The following is a 23,840-nucleotide window of genomic DNA, read 5'->3' as shown; positions in this document are numbered from 1 at the left end:
GGCGTGTGCAGTCTTAATGTTGAGAAAAATGGGCACCAAAATATTTCTGATTTTCGATAAAGATATAATTATGTAGACTGGTATTGTTTTGGGCATCCAAATAACTCCAGCTAAAGTATAGAAGTAGAGGAAGGGTAAACAGAAGAGTTGGGTGGTTCAGACTCTGAGAAGGGGTCATCACTTCTGGGCTATTTCTGTGACCCTGCTCTGGGCCACTGCAGCCTGTGAAGCACAGTGGCAAGCTGGCATAGGTAGTCAGTCAGCTCAGTGGTCTCATTGCATCCCCTTGTGGTTGGGTGGCTACAAGAGCTAAGGGTTGTCCATCCCCATGAGAACGAGCAGTCGAATAGGAATCAAGAAGCTTTTCTGCTCTCAGGAGGTGACCAGATTGGATCTGAAGTACTTAGAGGTGAAACGATTAACTTCTTCATCATGTCAATCTGTGCATTTCCTGGCCATTTATTACAGTCCATGCTGAAATGATTTCCCAACCCATGATACCCTAGAATTCCTCCCAGCATATTTTGCAGCCCACCATAAAGACAGTGTATGGACCTATGAGTAAGTGTGGAGGAGTAATGTTTCTAACCACACTTCATCCTCATATTTCCAAACATAGCACGGATGGAGCAGCTTCTGTTCACGCAGACTATTATCCAAGCATGGCTTTGTGTTGTCTGCAAAGAATGATCCTGCCTTTAATAAACCAGCAAGTAGATCTCTCAAGGTGAATTCATAGGATTTGAAACGATAAATATAACAACTTATGCCAATATTATTAACTTCACTTTAAATAGATTTTTTTAAAGAAATAAAAAAATTAAAAAGAAAAGTCTTTGGAATCCACCAAGCAGCAATTGCAATGGGGTTACTATCTTTCTGGAAACACAAAAGTTGAAGCTTGCTACATATTTCCAGTGGAATTTGTAGCTTAAAACTAACAGTAAAGGTATGGCACATACAGATTAATAATGATTTTTAAAAGCAAATCTCCAGCTGCTTAATTTGCAAAATCCTTGTGACATTTCCTAAGAGGAAGCTGTTGCTTTGTAGGGTAGAATTGATCCACTATTTTCCAAAGTATCACTTCAAAGTCTGTAACAATGTCTTGAAACAGGCATTTTTCATGTCAATAACTTATTCATCAAAACAGATACTTAATTAAAATTTCTAATGAGTAATGACTGAAATTACTACTTAAAATAATCTTCTAAAAATAAATGAACAAATAACCTTCAAATACTGTTGTCTTTTCCAAAAGACCTAAGGCTCACTAATATTAAGGAGAGCCACAGCTAGAGTGAGAAGGAGGGTGCAGATCCCCTGAGGCAGCTCCTCAGGCACTGTGAGTTAGCACAGCTCCCCGAAGTGCCTTGAAGAGAAAGATGGCAATTTACATCAACAAAGAATTTGCCCGTTTCATGTTTACTTTTCACCCTGGCCTTCCACGAGATCTAATCGTAACTGTCAGCAACAGCGAATCTTTAACAGCTCATGTCCAACTCTCGCTAGCAGTTCGTTTTCTCATCCGAACAGGGCATAAATGAACTGCAAATGTCAGGTCATTGCTTCCTGCTCTTCATTCCACCCCCCTCCCCGACCAAAACTGCAGCACTTCCATGTTTTAGGTGTCCGATTTAATCTAATTCACCTTGAATGCTATATATACAACTCTTCCTGGAGATTCTTTTAAGTATTCATGCTAATATACGTTCTTAACTCTTTTTTACTTAGTCATCTCTGTGCGAATGAAAGGTGTGGAGTCAGCTCAGTAACCAAAGGGAGACATAAATCAAATCCAAACACAAGATGCAATCAGATAAACAGAATAGCTGCAAAAGTATAGCAATACTGTGGTCAGGTTTGCAATTTTGTACTTTAAGATCCCATTTTGAGGACCATAACTGAACAGCAGGAACGTCACAATAATATATCACAAGGGTTTGCTTCCTATAAATGCAATTACTTCTGTAATTTATGTTGGTCCACCCAGCCTAGATATAAACCAGTATAGCTATAAACCTCCTGTTTAAAATACCCTTATTTTTATATTTTACTTTTGGTATTTAAAATTAATAAAATCTGTTGGGACAATATTTTTTACTGTTGCTCAAGCTGCATGAAAACGTGCTTGTCCGGACCTGCTAACAGTCTGGCCTCTGCCCTTTCCCTCCCACGGGACACGGCTTTGCAGGGGCTACCTGGACAGCAGAGGGATTTTCAAGTTTCTTCCCTCTGTGTTCACAGTCCCAGAAAATGAGTTCATGGGCAGCAAAGCGAGCAACTAATCCTGGAGTCTCTGCCGAGCCGTGTCTCCGCTTTGCTCAGGCAGGAATGCCAGACTTGCCGCGGTGGCAACGACCGAGCCTTGCAGTACGACTCGCTCACCGACTCCACGGGCAACCTCCGGACTCCACGACGGCGCAGCCAGGGCCGCTCTCAGCTCCAGATCTAGGTTCTCACCGCTGCTAACTTGTAGTTAGAAACACACGAACCGCTCCAAGGTGTGGGAACGAGGACGGGGGTCGGGACCGCCGGGGAGACGCCCGATTCCCGGCGGGCTCTCCGGCGCTGCCGAAACCCCTCCCGCCGCCCGCATCGGAGCAAAACGCATCCCCCGCACCCCACTCCAACACTTTTCCCCGTTCGCCTTACGGTCCCTTCGGGTGGCAGCGGCCGGCGGTCTCTCGGGGAGCAGTCGGCCCCGGAGTCCCGGAGGGTGGCCCAGCGCCGGCCCGGCCTTGCGTCACCTCCGCCGAGGGGGCGCACGGAAAGTGGCCGGAGAAGGCTGTGGGCTGCCCCATACCCACCTTCCGTGTGGACGGCGGAGACGTAGGTCCAGTTGTAGCGCTTGACGATGTCGAGCATGGCCCTGGCTTGCAATGTGTCGGAGGGGACCACCCTGAGGAAATACTTGTAGAGCGTTTTGTCGCTCAGGTCGATGCTGGTGGCGGAGTACGCGATCTGGGGGATGTCGAAGAGCTGGAGCAGATTTTGGACCTGGATAGCGACTGAGCTGGAGCCGGGGCCGATGACTCCCGCGATGGGCTTTTTCACTCTGGTCTGAGGCTGGGACTGCGAGTCGGACACGCAGCGGGTGCCTCCGTCCCTGTCGTCCCTGATGGAGATGAGGGAGTCCCGAATGAACTCGATGCTCTGCTCCAGGGCCACTGAGGAGTGCCAGCAAGAGTCTCGGATCTCACTGCCCAGGGTGATGTTAGGTAGTAGGACCGGGTCGGCATTAATTTTATCCAAAGTGTGAAACATGGCTTCGACTCTCTGGATGCCGTACTGCTCCCGGATTTCCCCGCACTTCCTCTCAGGGACCTTCTCAGCCGGCGGCTGGTGATGGACAGAGAAGAGGGCCCCGATAATGACATCCCCGTCCGTCCGAGCCACCGATCGCTGCGAGGAGGCTGCGGCGAGCAGCACCTTCCGCCCGGCGCTCCTGGGTAGCACGTCCATCTCCAGAAGCAGAGCAGGGAAAAAGACCAGCATCACTCCAATCATTTTGTTGCACGATGTCATCCAGACCCAAGTTACGAATTTCATGGGCTCCTCTTGCCTGCACATGGTTTAAGGATATGTAACAAATGGCATCTGCTCTCACCCACCAGCGTCCAAGTTGCTCCAAATACCATCACAGCGACATCTTACAGAATTGCTCTCGAAGGTGCCAAGGCAGCCGTCATCCTAGTGACTTTTAACCTGGTGGCACAGAAACAGGGAATAAAACAGGCTAGTCGAGAAATCGATGTCAAACCAGTGCTGGATAAAGTAGCCTCGCACAGTTAGAGATGAGTGCTTTGGCAAATTGCCAGGTTCTCGAAAGAAGGATTAAAATATGTGTTTATTTGCCTTGACATACAATCATGCATACTCCGTTACTTTAAGTTCATATATTTCGTATCTGCTTTTCCAGTCAAGGCGGCCGTTTCTCTCACCTTTGTCCGGCACCCTCACAGCGTTCTCCACCTCCCACACCCCCAGGAAGTTTTGAAAGTTTCAGGAGGCAGTGAGCTCACTGGAGAAGAGTCCTAGCGCTGCCGCAGCAGCCCTAGCCCTGAAAGCGGGATAGCTAGTGCTTCTCTTCTCCCGTTCTAACTACCTGAAGGCATCTTTCTCAGTTCAAGAATTTCCTTTCCCAATACAGAAAGGAGATGCAAAGAGAGAGTGAGCAACCTGCCCTGTCAGCGACGGGAAATGTCATTTAAAGGTCAGCGAAGGGAGGAAGAAAAGAATAGCTTTACAGTTTAGATTAAGTTTTCCGTGCGTAGGGAGCAAAACCTTAATTCAGACAGGGACACAGGAGGGAGAAAAAAATGCATATTAGTTACTAAGGCAACCGCGGGCAAAGTCCTGATGTGCCTTACCGGCACGCCAACCTTGAATGCAGACTTCGGGCGGGGACAGGTGATGAACTCAGTGGCTGGGCTTGGAGGCTTGAAACGTCGCGGAAATAAAGAGGAGGGGGAAGGGGGGAGAAAGAGATGAGGGACAAGGGGGGAGGGGGAACTAGGGGAGCGTCGCGGTTCCCACCGCTGCCGCCCTGGCAGGCGGGAGCGCGGCAGGGCCGGGCCGGACAGGGCCCCTGTTGCACGGCGGCGCCGTCAGCACCTGGGACAGCGCCCAGCAGCCGCGGCCACCGGCACGGTGCTGCGCCCAGTGCCCTTGCTGGCCCCTCGTCCGCATGCCCCGCTGGCCTCCTGCACCCCCTGCCCCGATGCCCCCCTGTACCCGTACCCCGCTGTCCCGGCACCCTGCTGCCCCAGTGTCCCGCTGTCCTGGCCCCGACGCTGGCAGCTCGCCCGCCCGCGAGCACCGCTGGGCGCTTCCCCCAAACTTCTGCCCTCCGCCGGGCCCTGCTGCCACGGTGTCCCCGCATGCACACACGCGCACACACACGCACACACTCGATCGCACACATGCACACACACCCCGACTCGGCACCGAGGCCAGCGGTGGCACACACCGACTCTGAGCGGCCGCCGCTCTCCAGTCCCTCCCCGGCGGCAGGCAGCAGGGCCGTGGCCGGGGCTGCCGCGGGGCGGTTATGGGGAAGGCGATGCCCGCAGGAGAGCCGCCGTCCTGGCCGTGCGTCCACACATGCAGGCAGGCACCGCCGCCCGAGGTAGTCTGCCCCGGGCAGCCCTGCAGCCCGCCTCCAGAGTGCCTTCAGCCTGCTTCGCCTGCACTACGGGCAGCCTCACGGCTGGTCCCCGCTGCCTGCTTTCAGGGCTCTCCCTGAGACGTACCTGGGCGGCTGAGGCAGCAGCTCCCTACCCGCTCGAAGCAGGCATTGGCGGCTCTCCGGCCGCCCCGAGCTGGCGCGCTGGCGGCGGGGCGACGGTTGTGGGCTGGGCGCTGGTGCCCTCTGTCTTCAGCACCGCTCCAGCGCAAGGAAAAAAACAGGTCATCCCGGGCTCATCCATTATCTCATACAGAAGGATCAGTCATTTTTTCCCCCTCCTTAATTCTTCGTCTATTGTCTTGTAAGCGAGAAAGAAAGAGCCGCCCGAAGCGGGCTGCGGCTGCAGGGGAGGTATTTGATCTCACCTCCCGCCGCTCTTAATTCATTATCTTCTTGCCACAGTTAGCAACAGCTAGAGCAAAAGCAAGAGACTGCTGCTCGAAGGGGACGAGACCATGGTCGGGAGACCCGAGACAGAGAAATGTGCCAGTTTTCCTCATGGTCAGGGTTTGAGTATCAAAATAAATTTTTATATATTTTTTAAAAAAATACTGCAATAAGATAAATCACCTGCAAAGATAAAGGCATCAATATTACAGTTTTCAGGTCAAGATGAATCTAAATGAAGCACGTGAGAAGCATGGTAGATTAAAATAATACCAGATTGAATAATCATAATTCAGACGACCTGCTTGCATCCCTAACACAGGTCTCGTGTGTTTTACTTGACTGTATGAAAGTTAAAGTTAGATTACCTCCCCGCTGGGAACTCTATAGATATTTGCCCTACTTTTGAAAGAAAGAGGCAAGGACAAACATTTAACTATTGCTCATTCAGAAAAGGGTTTGCAGCGAATGCTGTCTCAGGAGTGTCTTCCCCTTCTGTCAATATTTGCACATTTTTTTATTGCCACACAACTAGTTATTTGCCTGTGTTTTGTGTTTATCCATGGGGCATGTTCATTATGGAACATTCAGCTCAGAGGTTTGCTGGTGCCCACTTTTCAGGGGGGGTGGGGGGGACGGCGGGGCAGAGGAGCTCTCTGTCCTCTGTCTCTGGGCATGAAGCTCCCCAGGTTACCACAGACCCAGCTCAGAATGGGTCTGCCAGCACCAGTCTTGGAAGGGCATCTAGGTGTGAACATAAAGGACAAAGAATTTCCCTTTCATCCATGCTTTAATAAAACTTTTAAATAAAACTTTAGTCTCTGTCCTCTACCTGAAATATATCAGCAAATGATTCCAATGGTTAAATGAAAAGATTGTTCCTCTGTAAGTGTTTGGAAATGCTTCCATGTTCCTCACATTTAACACCTCATAGCCTTCATCTGCTCCAACCTGGCGCTTGCAAAGACAGCAGATCATTCTGCTGACGCTCATGAATGGCTGTCACACAGAGTTGTTCTCCCTCCTGTGATGGCCGATGTTTCACTGAGACTGGAGACCAGGTCACCAGGTTCAGCCATGGCCTGAGCTGCTGCCTCTCCAATCCCTGCAGAAGCAGGTGGGAACAGGTGAGAGCTGGCAGAGGTCTAGGACTCATAAGACACCAGGGATGTAAGGAAGCTTTTAGAAGGGATAGGGAAAGAAGGCACTTTAGACTGCAGGGGCTTCAATCTTCCCCAGTAGCCATGGTGGAAGCAAAGGCTTCTCCCCTGGGAAGTAGCACCATGTGACCCTACTGTGCTCATCCTCCCAAAGAGGCCAGGGTCTTCTCACTGCCTTCTGCCCCTGTCTCCTACATATCCAAAGCCTATCCCTGACCACAGATCTAACACGTTAACCTCAGAAACAGACAATGATGCAATGACTTCCCAGATTTCTTAACATGAGGTACCTTCATCATCTGGTAACCATCCTTAGAGCACTGCATGGGACTGACTTTTGCAGAGATGTGAGCTGCCCTCAGACAAGTAGAGGATAAAGGCATGAAAAAAGCAATGGCTTGAGCTGGCTTGTAAACAATGTTTGTTTTCCATGGGAAACTGCCTGATGTTGAACATTTTTCCTTCCTTAAACAGAGGAAGTGAACAATTTTCAGTCTCCCATGAAACACAATTTAAAAATCACTTGGAGGTTGATTGAAATATTCTATTTTGATGGCATCAAAAGTGTTTTGTTCTGTTTTCCATTTAAACATTTTATACCATGTAGCACAGTGTGTCATTATTTTTGCATCAGATTAAATCAATCATCAGCTTAAAATGGAAATTCTGTTCCAGTATTTCTTCAAAAGATTTTTTTCTCTGTTTTGTTTTTTGGGGTTTTTTTGGTGGGGTTTTTGGGTTTTTTTTTTTCTAAAACAGGCATATTCCAGTTAAATGTTTCTCTTTCAACAGCAAGTCTTCTTTTGGAAAAGTTCTGGTCACTTGTAATGAGAGACTTTAGCGTATTGCAGAAAATTATATCAAAGAGGGGATGGTTTGGAGTAGCAAGACTGAAGCTTTGAAACCTGTTTTACTGAGCCCTTACTCCTAGTTTCCCAAACACAGCTCCTCTCCTCTCTGCTTCCTACCAAGAGAGAAAAATCAGACTGTCTGACTAGTTGTGCAGACTCTCTGGCTAAATTATTTGGGACATTTAAAGCTATTTTGCAAGGATCAATGTTGCTAAAATTATACAATTTTATTCTGCCTTGGAAACAAGTAGAAAGCTTATGCATTCCTGTCTGAAGACAGTTTAAATAATATACCAGCTGTTTTATAAATTGTCAATAGTCCTTTCTATTCTGCTCACTCAGATGCTTTCCACTCATGATTTAAAAAAGCCATCTACTATATATAAACAGTGTGAGTGCAAAACATGCATAGGTAGCCCTCTATTAGATACTGAAATGTTTGCTCACAAACAAGGATTTAAAGTCACCTCATCATCTAGTAGATTTGTTCAGTCAAAACAGGGATGTTAATATTCCTAAAGTATTCAATACTTTTTCTCCTTTTCTTTTAGCAGACCAAAAGTTTCTCATAGGTTTTCATCTAAAACGTGTCCCAGCTACAACATCATTCTCACACTCTTTTCTTATATTTAAGCTCTTAAGTCACCCTGTCTGTTAGATAAAGAAACAGCATTTTTAATGGTTTTGATTACTCATACTTACTTGCTGTAACTGCTAGGAAATTAATATTAACAGATCAATGTCAATATATATGAAGCTTCATAAAGGTTTGATTGCTCAGCTGTTCCTTGCACTAGTATATCCATTGGAATGAAATAGGATTAACCCATGAAGTTTAGGCCTCACTTGTGCCCTACAAAGAGCCTAACAATAGCTTTTTCACAGACCTGTGATTATATGGGGTTACTCTCTTCTGCTCTTTTGTTTTGTTTTGTTTTTGGACAGGCTTAGACAAACCTTCTCCACAAGTATCCTCAGAAGTTTAAAAGTTTCCATTGCTAGTCACCAGAAAGCCTCTTGTTCCCTGTCTTGAGTCAAAGTATCTTGAACATACTTTACAGGCTTAGGAGATTTCACATCCTTTTTAAAATAAACAAAATCCCTCCTCAGAGATTTATTCATGAGGGAACTGTCTACTTGGTTATGATTTCAAATGTCTTTCAAATAACTGTGAGATCCAAATCAATGCAAAATTCAGCACTCAGGGATGTCTTGTAAATTTTTTACACTCTCTAAGGATTACAGACTCGATGAAGTGATGAATAGGCTAGATTTATTCAGACATTCAGCAGTTTCCATCTCTGGCTATCAGAGCCGTTAATAAGCTAAGATTAATTCTTTCTACATTTTAAAATAAGTAACGAATTGCTTTTATAACACTGTATTAAAAACCTCTCAGCAGAAGTGATTCATGCCAACTATTAAGGAGAGAGACTGGAAGAGAGTGCTCCAGAAGAGAAAGGGCCTGGTCCCTCAAGGGAAACCAATCTCACAAATGATTTCTTTGCCACAAACCTATACTGTCCAAGCAATGACACATGATAGCCAAAGGCACTTGGTTTCCCTTCCTCACAGAAAGGGCACATGTTTCAAAGCTTGGAGGTTTCCCAGGCACCCACTCTTGCAAAACTCAGTTATGAATTTTGGTGCTCTGAAGGCTATGGAGACACTCCCAAAGAGTGAACAGAGAGTCAGCTGAATGTCTCTTTTGCTAAACAATGTGACTCTTCAGTCCCGGATAATGTTTCAAACCATTCCTGTATTTATTTATTTCTTAACTGGAAAAATGTACTTAGGGTGCCCTCTAGGCCAAAATGCTACACAATATTTACAAGACACACACACACCAATTCTATCCAGCTTGATTATTTTTATAAAACTCTCTTGCCCTGAAATCCCCTGATTTCCCTGAAATTATCTCCAAAGAAACAACCTGAGTAAATAGATACATCTGTGCTGGGACATGCATACCAACAAGCTTATGCTATATCAGGCCAAAGAGAAAAGTGCATTTGAAAGTCAAAGGTCTACAATTTCTGAGCTTCAGACTCTCAATTTAAAATCCACAGACTTCTAATTTAATTCAGAAATGTCAGTCTGAATCATTCTGGCTGAACTCACCAGACAGAGGCTTATGTAAGTGTGACAGACAGACAATATCTTAGATCTATGGGATTTAATACAAATCAAGTAAATAGGTCTACTTAATTAGATTGTAACTAACAAACAGGACAAAGAATTTAACTAGAAGTCACTGTATCCTATGGAGAAGATCTGGTACTCTGTTTGTGGGAAATGCTGCAGCTAAAGCATCAACTAGGCAGAATTTTCTAGTTATTTTCTTGACAGCTCTGTGTAAAACCATGACCTTTAGGAATTCAAGTTGGTACCATAGAAAACTTGTAGCACCTACATATGGAAAGGAAGTCTTTGCCATGTAGATGAGGGAAAGGTATTCCTGCTTCTTCCAGCCACCTCAGCTTTCAGGCTGGACCTAGATCCAGTAAATCACTAAGCCTTAATGCTGTAAATTTCAGGTACAAAAGGAGTAAGTAACTTGGGAAGATCAAAAGTTTACTCTCACACTGTTCTGCAAAACAACACATCTCTGAACTGCTCAGAGAGAAAGCTGCAAGTAACTAGTCATTTCTGAAATTCCCTAGTGACTACAGTTAGCACTGAAGAAAACAGCTCTGTATTTACTAGCCCTTATTTATATACTTCATTTTACCATGTATTCGCCTTGTAAACATTTTGCAAAACAAAAAGAAGACAAAAAAAAGTTATATGAAAAATCACAAATGTCAGAGACAGAAAGGGTTAGAGTCTTTCCAAAATGGGAATATTTTACACGTGATGAAAGAATCAGTTCAGTAATCAAACCATATGTAACAAATATCTGACACATTTTAAAAAGCCTTTCCAATGCTCTAAAAAAAGTTCAAATTAATGGATCAAAAATGTAATTTATGCTTAATATCCTAGAACGTTACTTTTCTCATTTACAGTCTACTGCTGCTTATGTAATACTGGATACAAGATACTTTACCAGCTTCCATAAATACCTATTTTTGAAGTTTCCAATAGTAAATAAAGAATGGGAGAACAAGATCTTCACCAACGACCTGGATGAGGGGACAGACTGTACCCTCAACAAGTTGTCTGATGACACCAAACTGGGAGGACTGGCTGATTCCCCAGAAGGCTGTGCTGCCATTCAGTGGGATCTCGACTGGCTTGAGAGTTGGGCTGAGAGGAAACTCATGAGGTTCAACAAGGACAAGTGCAGACTCTGCATCTGGGAAGGAACAACCTCATGCACCAGTACAGGCTGGGGGTTGAACTGCTGAAGAGCAGCTCTGCAGAGAGAGACCTGGGAGTCCTGATTGATAATAGACTGACCATGAGCTAGCAATGTGCCCTCGTGGCCAAGAAGGCCAATGGCATCCTGGGATATATCAAGAAGAGTGTGGCCAGTAGGTCAAGGAAGGTTCTTCTCCTCCTCTACTCTGCCCAGGTGAGGCCTTATTTGGAGTCCTGTGTCCAGTTCTGGGCTCCTCAGCTCAAGAGGGACACAGAACTTCTGGAGAAAGTCTAGCACAGGGCCACCAAGATGATCAGGGGATCATCTTTCATATGAGGAAAGGCTGTGGGAACTGGGGATGTTTAGTCTGGAGAAGAGGAGACTGAGGGGTGATCTTATTAACATTTGTAAATATCTAAAGGGTGGGTGTCAGGAGGTTGGGACATCCCTTTTTTTCTATAGTAGCTAGTAACAGGACAAGGGGTAATGGGATGAAGCTGGAACACAAAAAGTTCCACTTAAATGTAAGAAAAAGCTATTTCACTGTGAGGGTGACAGAGCCCTGGCACAGGCTGCCCAGAGGGATTATGGAGTCTCCTTCCTTGGAAGTCTTCAAGACCCGCCTGGATATGTTCCTATGCGACCTGATCTAGGTGAACCTGCTTCTGCAGGGGGGTTGGACTAGATGATCTCTGAAGGTCCCTTCCAACCCCTACCATTCTATGATTCTATGATTCTAAGATACCTTAAAGATTAGTAGGATTTTGTGGTGACCTGTAACTGAAATTATGCAATATTCTACCCTGCACCTTTTTTTATATATTCACATTTGTTCAGGATGGATGGACAGGATTCCTTAAAATCATTGCCATCAGACTGGTTAAATTTTTATTTTGTACTCACTATACATGGATGTAAATGAACTCAGATGTGTCAGCTAAGGGAACTTCAGGCCTATTGTTCTAGTTTCACATAATTATTTTGATTGTTTTTCTAAATGTAGGTATTGTGACAAAATAGCACATCATTGCATAGGTAATAAAGTAATCAAAGACTCTATTTTAAAGGGGTTTAGAAGAAAAGATACATCTCAAAGTGGATCTGTGGTTTGAGATATGTTGAGCTGCAAAGACGTGCATGAGTGAATTCAAAGGGACTGAGGTGCCATGCCATGTCCTCTTTCAGATTTTATAGGGCTTGCTTGGATTATACAGCACATAAACACTATGGACCGAGTAAGTAAGTAAATAGGTGCATAGATTGAAGGAAACCTGGTCTAGATTCATAGTATGCTGAATGAGAAATAAAGAGAAATCGGCAATGCTTTGCATCCTGCAAATAGCCATAGTAGAAATGTCGTGGTGGACTGACCTTCACTGGATACCACCTTCTCAGCTAGACGAGGGAGAGAAAATACAACAAAAGGCTCATGGGTTGAGATTATGACAGGGAGAGATCACTCAGCAATTACCATCACAGGCAAAACATATTTGAGTTGGGTAAATTACTTTATTACCAAGCAAATCAGAGTAGTGTAATAAGAAATATAATCAAATCTGAAAACATCTTCCCACTACCCCTCCCTTCTTCCTGGGCTAAATTTTACTCCTGGTTTTCTCTAACTCCTCTCCCTCAGTAGCGCAGGGGATCAGGGAATGGGGATTGCAGTCAGTACATCACATGCCATTTCTATCAGTTCTTCCTCCTCAGAGAGGACTCCTCACATGCTTCCCCTGCACAAGCGTAGATCCCTCTCACAGGAGAGTCCTTCACCACCTTCTCTAATGTGAGTCCTTCCCATGACTGCAGCTCTTCATAAACTGCTCCAGTGTGGGGCCCTTCCATGGCATGCAGTCCTTCAGGAATGAACTGCTCCAGTTTGAGTCTTCCATAGGGTCACAAGTCCTGGTGTGGGCTCCTTTCTCTACAAGTCCTGTCAGGAATTTGCTCCAGCATGGGCTTCCTACAGGGTCATCCACTCACTCCAGCATGGGGGTCCTCCCTGGGCCGTGAGTGGATTTCTGCTCCCCTGTGGCTTCCATGGCTGCAAGGACAGGGCCTGCCTCCCCATAGGCTGCATCACAAGCTGCAGGAGAATCTCTGCTCTTCTGCCTGGAGCATCTCATCCCCTTCCTTCACTGACTTTGTTGTCTGCAGAGTTGTTACTCTCACATATTCTCACTCCTCTCTCTGCCAATGCACAGGGGTTTTTTTCCCCTTTCTGAAATACGTTCTCAGAGTGGGGCTATCACTATTGCTGATGGGCTTGGCTTTAGCCAGCAGCAGGTCCATCTTGTAGCTGGCGGGCACTGGCTCTATCGGACATCGGGGAAGGTTCTAGCAGCTTCTCACAGAAGCCACCCCATAGCCCTCCACTATCAAAATCTTGCCACAGAAAGCTAATACATAAGTATTTTTAAAACACTGATTATTTATTTACAGCTATGTAGTTTACACAGTTTTCATCCTTTGGCCTGAAGCCAATGGTTCAGTCAAGGAAACATAACATAAAACACTAGGTAAAACTGTATTTATTTTGAATACGTAGCTGCTACTTAAAGCAAATCATAGAGAATAAGAATCTGATACTCAGAAATGGTATGAGGATATAGTGTACAAACTTTGTTGCTCCATTTGCAAATGACTTGATGCATTTGTTCCAAAACTTGATATACAAAAACGCCACGTCTACAAAACGTGAGACTAGCTCAGACTACTTAAAGAAATAGTTCTTACCAAGTGCTTACATGTGTTCTGACATTTTCTGCACCATGACATAAACAACTCAATAATAAAAACAAGAACAATATCAGAGTATGTATGTTTCTTTTGAGTAGTTCTTTTATTTATCATTCTTGTAAGGAATTGCCTTGATAACAGAATTTGCACACAGACTTTATCATTTTTACTTTCTATCCAAGCAAAAGATTTCTGGAAGCATTTCATTACTTCAGGTTCTATTAGAATCATTGTTATAACTCTCTTTCCTCTCACTTCTCTGACAGTATGCTGCTGTGGTTTTGGTGACATCATTAATTGCTTTTTCTCTGTGATTTCCTTCTGATGAAGTAGCTATACTTTCTCACCGGCCCACTGCCATTTAAAGGATGCGAAGACCTTGATCCTCACCTAGGGTGCCCGGCTGCTCAGCCACTAGCTATAACTGGCTTGTGCTTAGGGTATTTCATATCCAAGTTCTTCAGAATTAGAGTAGGAAAACTAAACATCAAGCATACCACCACCCTTGTTGATGAAATGGCTGAGGTCCAGTTGATCCAACAGCCTGAATTCATTGACAGTGAATGCTGGTCCTCAGTAAGTACGTTCAAACACTTTCTGCCTTGCATTTCCACTAGGTATTTGCCTTTTACCACCCATTTTTTAACTAGGTAATATTTCATTTCTATCTTCTGTCCACTTAAGATTAAAAGTTCATGTCTGGTTCCTGTATCAGATCACAGAGCTTCAAATGTACATTTATTCTCCTGCACATCTTCCTTGCATGCTGTTATAAATATTTTAGCTCTTGCAAAGCAAAACGTAGTTGTAAGACACTAACAAATCTGGATTGTCTATAAATATATAAATATGTTGTGAAGTACCAGACCCTCTCATATGCTTCAAATTGGGCATTAAGAAAAAGGATTCATCTAAAACTATCAGTTTCTTTTAATAATCTTACTTGCTCTCTGTAGCCACAGGGTTGAACAGAAAATGATCAAAAAGGAAGACTAGAAGCAGTGAACAAAACCCAAAGACTCAAACTCAAATAGTCTCAATGAACACTTTTTCCTTGGTTGTCTAAGTTAATTGAGCCAGTGTATTTACTGTGCCTACTGTCACCAGAGTCCCCTCAACAAAAATACCCAAAACTATTCTGTCTGTAACAGGAAAAAAAAATCACTGAAATTTTAAAAGGTCCTGAAGATAAATACATATGCTCAAGTTTTTTATAGTCAGTAGCTTACTAAAAGAAGTAGATCTACAGAAATAGCTACCCTGGGAGAGAGGTGGATGAAATAACTGGCAGTAGAAACCATGTCCAGTTAGTAGAGCTCTGGGCCAGCCGCTGAATACATGTCTCTGCCCTGGGGAGGTATGACTGGGGGCTCAAAAGTGATTTTCAAAGGGGGAAGATGGAATGATCATTGGGCACATAGATTATATGTGCACAATTACAAGGGTTGAGTAGAAAAGTGGGTTCCTCATGGTCCACTAATCCACTCATATGTGTAAGTTGTCTGTATAGACTATGAATTCTAAATCACAGGGTGATTCTTGAAACTTTATTAGCAATGAATGTATGAAGGGACAGGAAGAATACATGGCTGAGGTGTTGTGTCATCATACTGTAAATAAAGTGCACAGGCAACTGACACTTGCTTCACTGAAAGAACTCACTTAAGAAAAAAATTGTAAATACCAGTTAGTTTCACTGTTTAGAGAATACCCATGTCTTCATGATGATGAGTTTAAAACAAAGTTTCCCTGTGGCTTTTAAACTATCTGTACAAGCCTGTTGTGTAAGTACATCCTAATTTCATGGCATAGCCTTTTATTTTTATTCTAGAGGACATTTTCGTGACAACTATAGCATGTGCTTGTTTTTATACCATATGCCTGGTTTTGCTTTTGTTTTCCTTTTTCTTGGAAACAGATTCTAAAAAGACTTTTTCATCATCATTACACATTTTCTTTAGCTGCAAACCATAAGTCCCAAATAAATTACCGCTCAACTGATTTGACAGCTGCTACCACTACAGTAATAGGCAGCTATTGCTTTCCAATTCAACACTTACTAGTGCTGCATATAAACATCTTAATTCCCATTGTGTTTCTAATTTCTACACAGTACCTGCACTTAGTTTGTCTTCTTTGTTTTGTGTTCAAATTTCAGGAAACTGGATTTTTCAAATCTATTAGATTTCTTATCCTAATTGAACATCTTATGTCCCAGCTGGCTTTTATTTTTCTCCAAATTCCAATCTCTGTCAAAGAGGAAGCAAATCTGCACATTTTTCTTTCTTCTTACTCTCTCTTATCAGGCAATGCAGTATGCACCACTCAAGTCATTTATACAACATTTTTAGCCTATTTTCTAAATCATCATAGCATTTGAATGTTCAGCCTATATTTGTGTGAAAACTCTTCCCCATTTGCTTTTGTGTCCACATGAAAACAGACTGATGGTACACATATAGAACATCATCCCAAAGAGTATCTGGAGCTATCATAGCATGATTTGGACTGGAAGGGATCTTAAAGATCATCTAGTTCCAAATCGCTTGCCATGGGCAGGGACATCTGCCACTAGACCAGGTTACTCAAAGCCCCATCCTTGAACACTTCCAGGGATGGAGTATCCACAGCCTATCTGAGCAACCTAGCATCTCCTAGTGTCTCACCACCTTCACAGTGAAGAATTTCTTCCTAATATCTAATTTCAATCCACTTTCTTTCAGTTTGGAGCCATTACCCTTTGTGCTATCCTGACGTGAGCTTGTAAAAAGTCCATCTCCAGCTTTCTTGTAAACCTCATTTAGTTACTGAAAGACTGCTATAAGGTCTCCCTAGAGCTTTCTATTCTCCAGGCTCCAATTCTCTCATCCTATCTTCATAGCAGAGGTTCTCCAGCCCTCTGATCATTTTCGTGACCCTCCTCTGGACTTGCTCCAACAGGTTCTTGTCCTTCTGTTGAGGGCTTAGAGCTGAATGCAGGACTCCGGGTGGAGTATTGTGGACTTGGCCCAGCTGGGAACAATGAACCATGCAGCTGCCTGCTCATTCCTCTTCCTCCCAGTGGGAAAGGGAAGAGAAAAGTAACGAGGGCTTCATTGAAAGTCCCAAGGACAAGGAGAGCTCACTCGGCCACTTATGGTCCTGGGCAAAACAAAAACCACTTCTTGACTTCAGGAAGAAAGCAAAAAACAATTTAATCCATCAACAACCAAAAATATAACAAACAGAAAACAGTACATGGTGAGATGATGATGAAGAACACAGCCAGCCCTTTAAGACCACTTTCCCCCCACTTCTCCCCTTTTCCTGGGCTCAGAGCCCTGATCCTGGTGTCTTTACCTCCTCTCCCCGAATGGCTCAGGCGGGTAGGTAATGGAGGTTTCAGTCAGTCTCTTCCTGTTGGCTCCTGCTGCTCATCTAGCATTAAGGCAGGTAGACTCCTCACTGGTCCTCTCTGCTCCAATGTGGAGTCTTTCACACACTGGGCAGTCTTGCATAGACCACTCCAAGGTGTGTCTGTCCCCTCTCCACCTCCTTTGTGGGTCTCCTCTACAACCGGCTCTTGGCCCAACTCAGCCTGTACCATGGCTGCCTCCCCACATAATCTCTTGCCCATCTGGGTGCAATCACTCCCTCTGGTATGGAGTCCTCTCAGAGCTATGGGCAACTATCAGTCCTAACAGTACCTTCCATGGGTTGTAGGGGTACAGATGCTTTCTTGCTTTGTGCTGCAGAGGGTTCTCCAGTCTGGCACTCCTCCCCCCTTCCTCCTTCTCTGGCTTCAAGGTCTGTGTAGTCACCTCCATCTTGTCTCACTTCTTCCACCCATTGTAAATTTCCCTTCTTAATTAGTGATGGCAGTGGTGCCAAATTGGCCTGTTCAGGCTGGAGGTGAGTCCAAGTCAGATCTGAGGAGAACTTTCAAGAATTGCATACTGGGACCAGCACTGTAGCCCCCTCCCCCTATTACCAAGCAAAAAAAAAAGGACAAATTCCCTTCACTTCAGTGTGTTGATCACACCACAGAGCTTCAGGTCATTGTCAAACTTACTGAGGGTGCACTCAAACCCACTGTCCATATCACTGATAAAAATGTTCAACAGTGTCAGTCCCAATACCAACCCCTGAGGAATACCATTTGTTACAGCTCTCCATATGCTTAACTCTGCACTCAGTTAACACAGCTTTTAAGTTTGTGCCTTCACAAGATTCTTTTTAGAAATTGAGGAGGAGGATAAGGAGAGGAATCCAGGGATACATGGCAAGAAGAACGCCTTCAGCTTCAGTTGTCTAGTTCATTTTCAATTGTGTTTATACATTTCTAATGCAGTAAAAACCTCATGAATTAACTAAATAACTAAATAAAGTCTGCCCAGTAAACTTTCAGAGGAACTACTTTTCTATGAAGGGAGCACTGTGTATGTCTTCCACGCATCACAGCTATGAGTTCCACTCATGTATATACTTTCTAGTTCAAGACTCCCACAGTTAAGGAGAAAGACACCCTGGTCTATTTGTTGCTGCAAGGAAGACCTGATACTGCAAGATCAGAGTCCACATTGGCTCCTTGAGGTTGCAGGGTACATATGAGACTGTGGAAGAGCTCCAAGGAGCATTAGAAAACAGTGCCTTAACATTTCACAGTTGTAAATTGTACTTTTTAGGATGCTGAGATTAAACTGTCTTATCTCTTTGCCCATTTTAACTGTCTTGGTTGGCAATATGAAATGTGGGTGTGAGGAAGCTGTTATTCAGCCTGATGCTATTTTTAATTTTATAGTGTAGATGATGTATTCAGAAATCTTTTCTTTGAAAGCAATCTGCATTCAATGCTGCTAAAGAGTATCATATCTTTACACACTTTATAGGATAATTTTGATGAGATGCAGTTCTTACTCTGTGGACAGAAGCATATAATACCTACAATGATTATGGTAATTGTATATCAGAAGCTGGCTCTTTAGGAGAAAGTTATTTGTTTAGCATACAATACTTCAGAGGTTTGAGATAGGGAAGTGTTGGTATTTGAAGAATAAACAATAAAGACCACTTTAGAGTGTACTTTCTTTGATTTTAGTTTACATTATACACAGCTTAATGATCACTCAGATTGAAGTTGTCTTGCTCCAAACAACAGTAACTTCACCAGAATCCCTCAGAAATGCAAGGTACAAATGGGAAAGAATCTGCTTGATTCCTCAGGGAATTTCCTCGCAGAAACAGATGTGGGAAATGCATATTGCCTGGGAAAGGTGGCACCAAAAAGTCAAACCACACCAAACTCTCATCAGGCAAGCTAAATGAAAGCTTGAATATTTTTAGCTGGGTCCGATCAGGCAGAACTGGAAAATGTGACTGCCTGGGCAGGATCCTATTAAGAAAGCTCTGAAGTCTCAAGAAGCTGGGACAAAAAAATGTGTAATGGTTTGCTTGGTACAGACGTTATCCTTTTTTTTCCCCATCTCAAGCAATGATGTTTATCTGGATTAAGAACAAGGAGCAAAATTTTGAAACGCCACCAGCAGCTGCAGATAATTCTTCCAGAGCTAGCAGAGTAGCAAAGCAAAAATAAACTTGTCATCCAAGGTTAAATTACTTTTGGTGGATAAATGCTAAACAATGGTTTGTGGCTGGTTCTCTGAAAATAACCCAGCAGTGTTAGCAGTGATGTCATCTTAAGGTCTTCTGACACCCCACTCTTTAACAAAGCAGTGACCTATGGGGCAGCAGTGAATGTGGAAATCTCCCCTGACACTCCTCTCTTTGTTGGACCCCACCAGCAGCTGTGTACAGCACTGCCACATTTCTAAGCATTTGGATTAAAACTAGATATTGTGTGTATTTCCCACTGAGTCAATATTTTCTGGAAGGCCTTCTTGCAAATGCTGATTCAAAGTACAGGAGAAAGGAAAAACTGTTCTTTGCCTGTGGTAGAAGCATCCTCGTTACTCTTCCTGTGGTGTAGGTGTTGCAGGGCTCCCTGGGGGCCTGTGGCAGCGGGGTCATCCCATGGGTGTCTGCCAGAGTAGGGCCTGGCAGCCAGAGCCCATCCTACCACCTCAGCCAGGAGCAGGGCAGCCTGAGGGGTGGCGGGGCTGGTGGTGCCTTCAGGCCCTACAAAAATACACTGACTTAAGCTTTGGGCAGGAGCCATAATTGTTGCAATTTATGATAAGCCATAAACAAGATGTTTATCAAGCCGATAAGCCCGATAAGCATGCTTTGTTTTGTTGATATCTGTACACACAACATTGTAGTATTGTTATTTATATCCTATAACATCTTAATCATTTATCACTTTCCATCTGTGCTGCAGACCCAGGACTTCATCTGTTAGGAACATACGCAGGTCCATAAGCATCCTAAGATAATATTTTTTGCAGCGCTTTTGTATTATTTTCCTATTGCCTAGAGAAACAAACTGAAGTTAATGAAAAGTAACACTGCGTTAGGAAAAAAAAGGAAAATATTTACTCTGCTCTGACACTGCTTTGTCTCACAATCATTTTTCAAATAGGAGCTTGTTCTCCCATCTCTTTGCACCTCTCAATTACCTCCTCAATTTAAAAAAGTTTTCTTTTTGCTCAAGCAGGGTTGGGAGATGTAATATTTCATTGTTTTATTGTGTGATGAGGTGTCTTTTTTCCCTGAGACTGTGTTCAGTGATGCATAGTCATTTCTGCTGACTCATTTCCCCAGACAGAGAAGATGGATGCTACCAACTCCAGCTAAGAAGCATCACCAGTCCTGTTGTACACATCATGTAGGAAAAAGGCATAGAACAAAACAAGTCAAAAATAAAATCCCTCAGAGCATTGAAAGCAGGAAGGTTGAGTTGAAGCATGTTTATTCTTGAAATTTGTGTACCAAGTTCATAACTGTTATGCTATGTACCAGATTATGTATCTACCTGAGTAAGAATCAAATAGATGGGGTATTCTTTTTTGTTATTGTTTTATAGCTAAAACACAATCCATGTAGCTGGGTTTGGTTACATGGGGAAAGGCGAAGTAGAGACTAATGAAAATAGAATCTCTACACATATTGGAGGGTAGAGAACAACATTAAAATTCAATTACAATATCTGTAATTGGAAAATGCAACTATGTCTAGAAGTACCAAAATAAAGCACCTAAATTGCTTGTACCGCTCGTGTTGATTATAAACCATGAACTAGAGCCATTCATTTACTTGGGCTGCTGCATCAGTCCCCACTAGGTTGGGGTCCTTGTACGTACCATGTAGAAAAACAAAGCCAGACACACATGTGAGGGCCCAAAACCAACCTCCCATTGCTCATTGCATGTATAAGTTTCAGATTAAGGACACGCAAAAATACAGTTTGATTAATAAAAGTGTAAATGAATGTATTGTTGGAAGTATGATGATGTTTATATCCACAGAAAATATTCTTTCTCAGTTAAGGCTGCTGCCTTAGTGAGTTAACACCTGAGGCCAAAGCAAAGCTTTGGTGTGCTTCAGGTTCCTCTCCACTTGGGACCTGCTCCAGGGATCCACAGTGCCTCTAACAGCTGCAGGTTTAGAGGCTTCTAGTCTCTTAACATCTCCCCCCGAACAGCACATCAGCCTTGCTCTACCACATTGAGGCCTCTCATGTTTCAGATTTACTGTGCCTTTCAGAGAAAAACGATGAGGGACCAGATCCCATTGCATTAACAGAACAAAGCAGCCAGTTCTGCTGCCCAGCTGAGAACTGCCTGGCTGTAATTCCCCTGTGGCATAGTGCTGCATAATATCTACCTGCCTCATACACTGTCTCCTACTAGAAATGCTGTCTGGCACTAATAACCTCCAGATAAGGTGTAACCACCCTGAAGTACCAGGTGATTCACTGACAGCTTTGCAGTATCTCCTTGCTGCTTCATGTCTTGTGCAGTCCATGATTCAGCACTGTCTGCTCCCTCAGCTAAGAACCAGAACAACTGCTGGGTGATGTGGAGTACACATCCTACCCCTGTGTAAAACCAGGTGCTTTTTCTGAGTCACTGGAACAATCCACGTGGGCTCAAAGGTGAATTTTTGACAGATAATGAAATTCAACCCTCCCCTAAGGGGAATGATTATTAATTTTGTACCACAAAGCCATATCAATCTTTATGAACTAAATTTAACGTCAGACCTTGTTAAACTGGAAGGAAACATCTTTGGAGGCAGATTTTAATCTGTGTTAAGTAAATATATTGGTTTATGGCTTCAGCACTGCAGATTTTTCTCTACTTCTAATTTTATAGATCACGGAAATAACATCCCTGATGAAGTTCACATTTTCTTTGACAGAAAATACAAACACTGCTTCTCACTTCTTTTCGAGGAAAGTGGTCAAAAGAAAATTATCCCAGAAGATAACACATTTTTGTTTCAATTTGACTTTGAATTCTCTTTTATCCATAGTGTAGACCACAGATAAGAATTTTGCATTAAGTTTTGACTGGTTTAATTTTTATATCAGAGATTTGGCTGTGAATTAAAATCTTGTCAGAGTGTGAAAATAAAGATTTTTCACTGCCAAGGAAGGTATCTCTAGTTGATAATGTCTGAAATATCTCTCTGTCTTGAGTATCCTTCAGGTCTCCTCCAAACCACTGTGCCACATATTATATTATATTATATTATAAACATCTATATTTTGAGTCTAAATTTCCAAATGTTTTAACTGATTTTATAATAAAGCTTTTTCCTTACTTAAGCCCAGTTTTATTAGAGGGAGGGCTTGCTTTTTCTCAGGAACTGTAAACTTTTCCTTTACACATTTTTGTTACTTTAAAAAAAAAAAGGTTCATAAAAGCAATACAAAAGCAATGAAAACACCTTATTTAGGTACATATTTAAATAACTTCAAGAACTGGATTCCTAGACAATGTCCTAGATGCAATGACATGGTTATTTTTTTTTCTGCTCTATATTTAGATAGTCTTTTTAACTGTCCTTTTCTCTTAGAAAAAAGGGAGATGGGCTTAACTCCCACCAGTGACTGATTAGCTGCTCCTGTCAGTCCTGAGGTCAGGTGTATCACCTGGTTTTCACAAAACCAGCACATAGCTCAGTTGAGCAGCAGATGGGCAAGGGTGTATAAGAATTGGGCATGCACATGAGCTGAGACAGATGGCCTGAAGAGTGTTATTCGGTGGGGTGCAGATAGATTCCTCCAGGAGATGCTGTGTGAAGAGACAGAAGGACACTAGTGAGATACTGAACTTCACTATTTTGATGAAACTGAAGTGAAGCCCTGAAGAAGTGAAAAAAGAAAGGTTTGCCATCCTGTGGCCCCATGCTATTGTTCCCCACGTGCAGGCAAGTTAGCCTACTGGTTTACATGATTGCTTTTGGCGCATAAAAATACTGTGCTCTTTGTAGCTCTCTAAAAATATGTTAATTTTCTTTTTGCCTGAAGCAGTATTATGCACTGTGGATGGTAGCAATTACATGATAGCACTTCAGAAGTCCCACTATGATAGCTAAATTATTTTAAAGCACCACACACTAAGGAACTTGGGTATAACTGAACCTACAAACATAATTTTCTACCAGGGCACAGAATTCTGACCACAAGTTTATTAATCTGGGATAGACTGGAGCCACACAATGCCTCCACTGGGATCCACCTTTTAATTTCTATCAGATGGTGATTTTTAATTTGTGGAGCTCAAAAGATTTTTCCTCCTAGTTAACTATGCAATTAACACAGCCAATGGTTTTATACGTAGTTTGCTGAGGCACACAAATGCTCAGTTAGCTCTTCAGCATAACGCACCATCATTGTAAGCGCAGGGAGTACAGTCTATCTGTCCTCAGTTTTATACTTTTGCTGCAACCATTCACATTTCCTGCCACCAGAACCCATCTGGAGATAAATACAATTTTTATTTTCTTTAGAGAAAGTCTACTTGCCTTTGCAACTACAATATTGGAAAGGACTCTAATAACATACTGTTTTCTCCACCCTCCACTCAAAAAATGAACTCTTTGCAAAGCAGTATGTCTCCTGCTTTTATTTCCTTACTGTTTCCAGGCTTTAAGAGTTGCTACTGAAAGCAAAGGCTAGTTTTTATCCACATGTTTTCAGGTGTGGTGAAAAAAACCCACACAGCTTTATTTTATGTCATATTGTCTTATTTTTTTACTGTTCTTTCTATGTCATTACATTAAATGGCAATTGTCTTCTTTCATGCATTCAAGTTCTTTAGAAA

The 23,840-nt window shown here is 43.2% G+C and overlaps 1 protein-coding gene across 3 annotated transcripts in view; it reads right to left on the bottom strand.

Annotated features, from left to right (window-relative positions):
- GRM1 (glutamate metabotropic receptor 1) overlaps nucleotides 1-3,573 on the bottom strand; it is a 179,624-nt gene extending 176,051 nt beyond the window's left edge. For 2 of the 3 annotated variants that reach the window (XM_061990263.1, XM_061990264.1), the window contains exon 1: nucleotides 2,811-3,510. In XM_061990263.1, coding sequence (XP_061846247.1) covers nucleotides 2,811-3,510 — 700 coding nt within the window. Of the gene's footprint in view, nucleotides 1-2,810 lie in introns of all 3 variants that reach the window. The other variant, XM_061990262.1, reaches the window with a different exon arrangement.
- Between the last annotated feature and the right edge of the window lie 20,267 nt (nucleotides 3,574-23,840).

Source organism: Colius striatus, chromosome 2, assembly GCF_028858725.1.
Source record: "Colius striatus isolate bColStr4 chromosome 2, bColStr4.1.hap1, whole genome shotgun sequence".
NCBI lineage: Eukaryota > Metazoa > Chordata > Aves > Coliiformes > Coliidae > Colius > Colius striatus.
The sequence above is the reverse complement of the archived record's forward strand: the minus strand, read 5'-3'. Positions and strand labels throughout refer to the sequence as shown.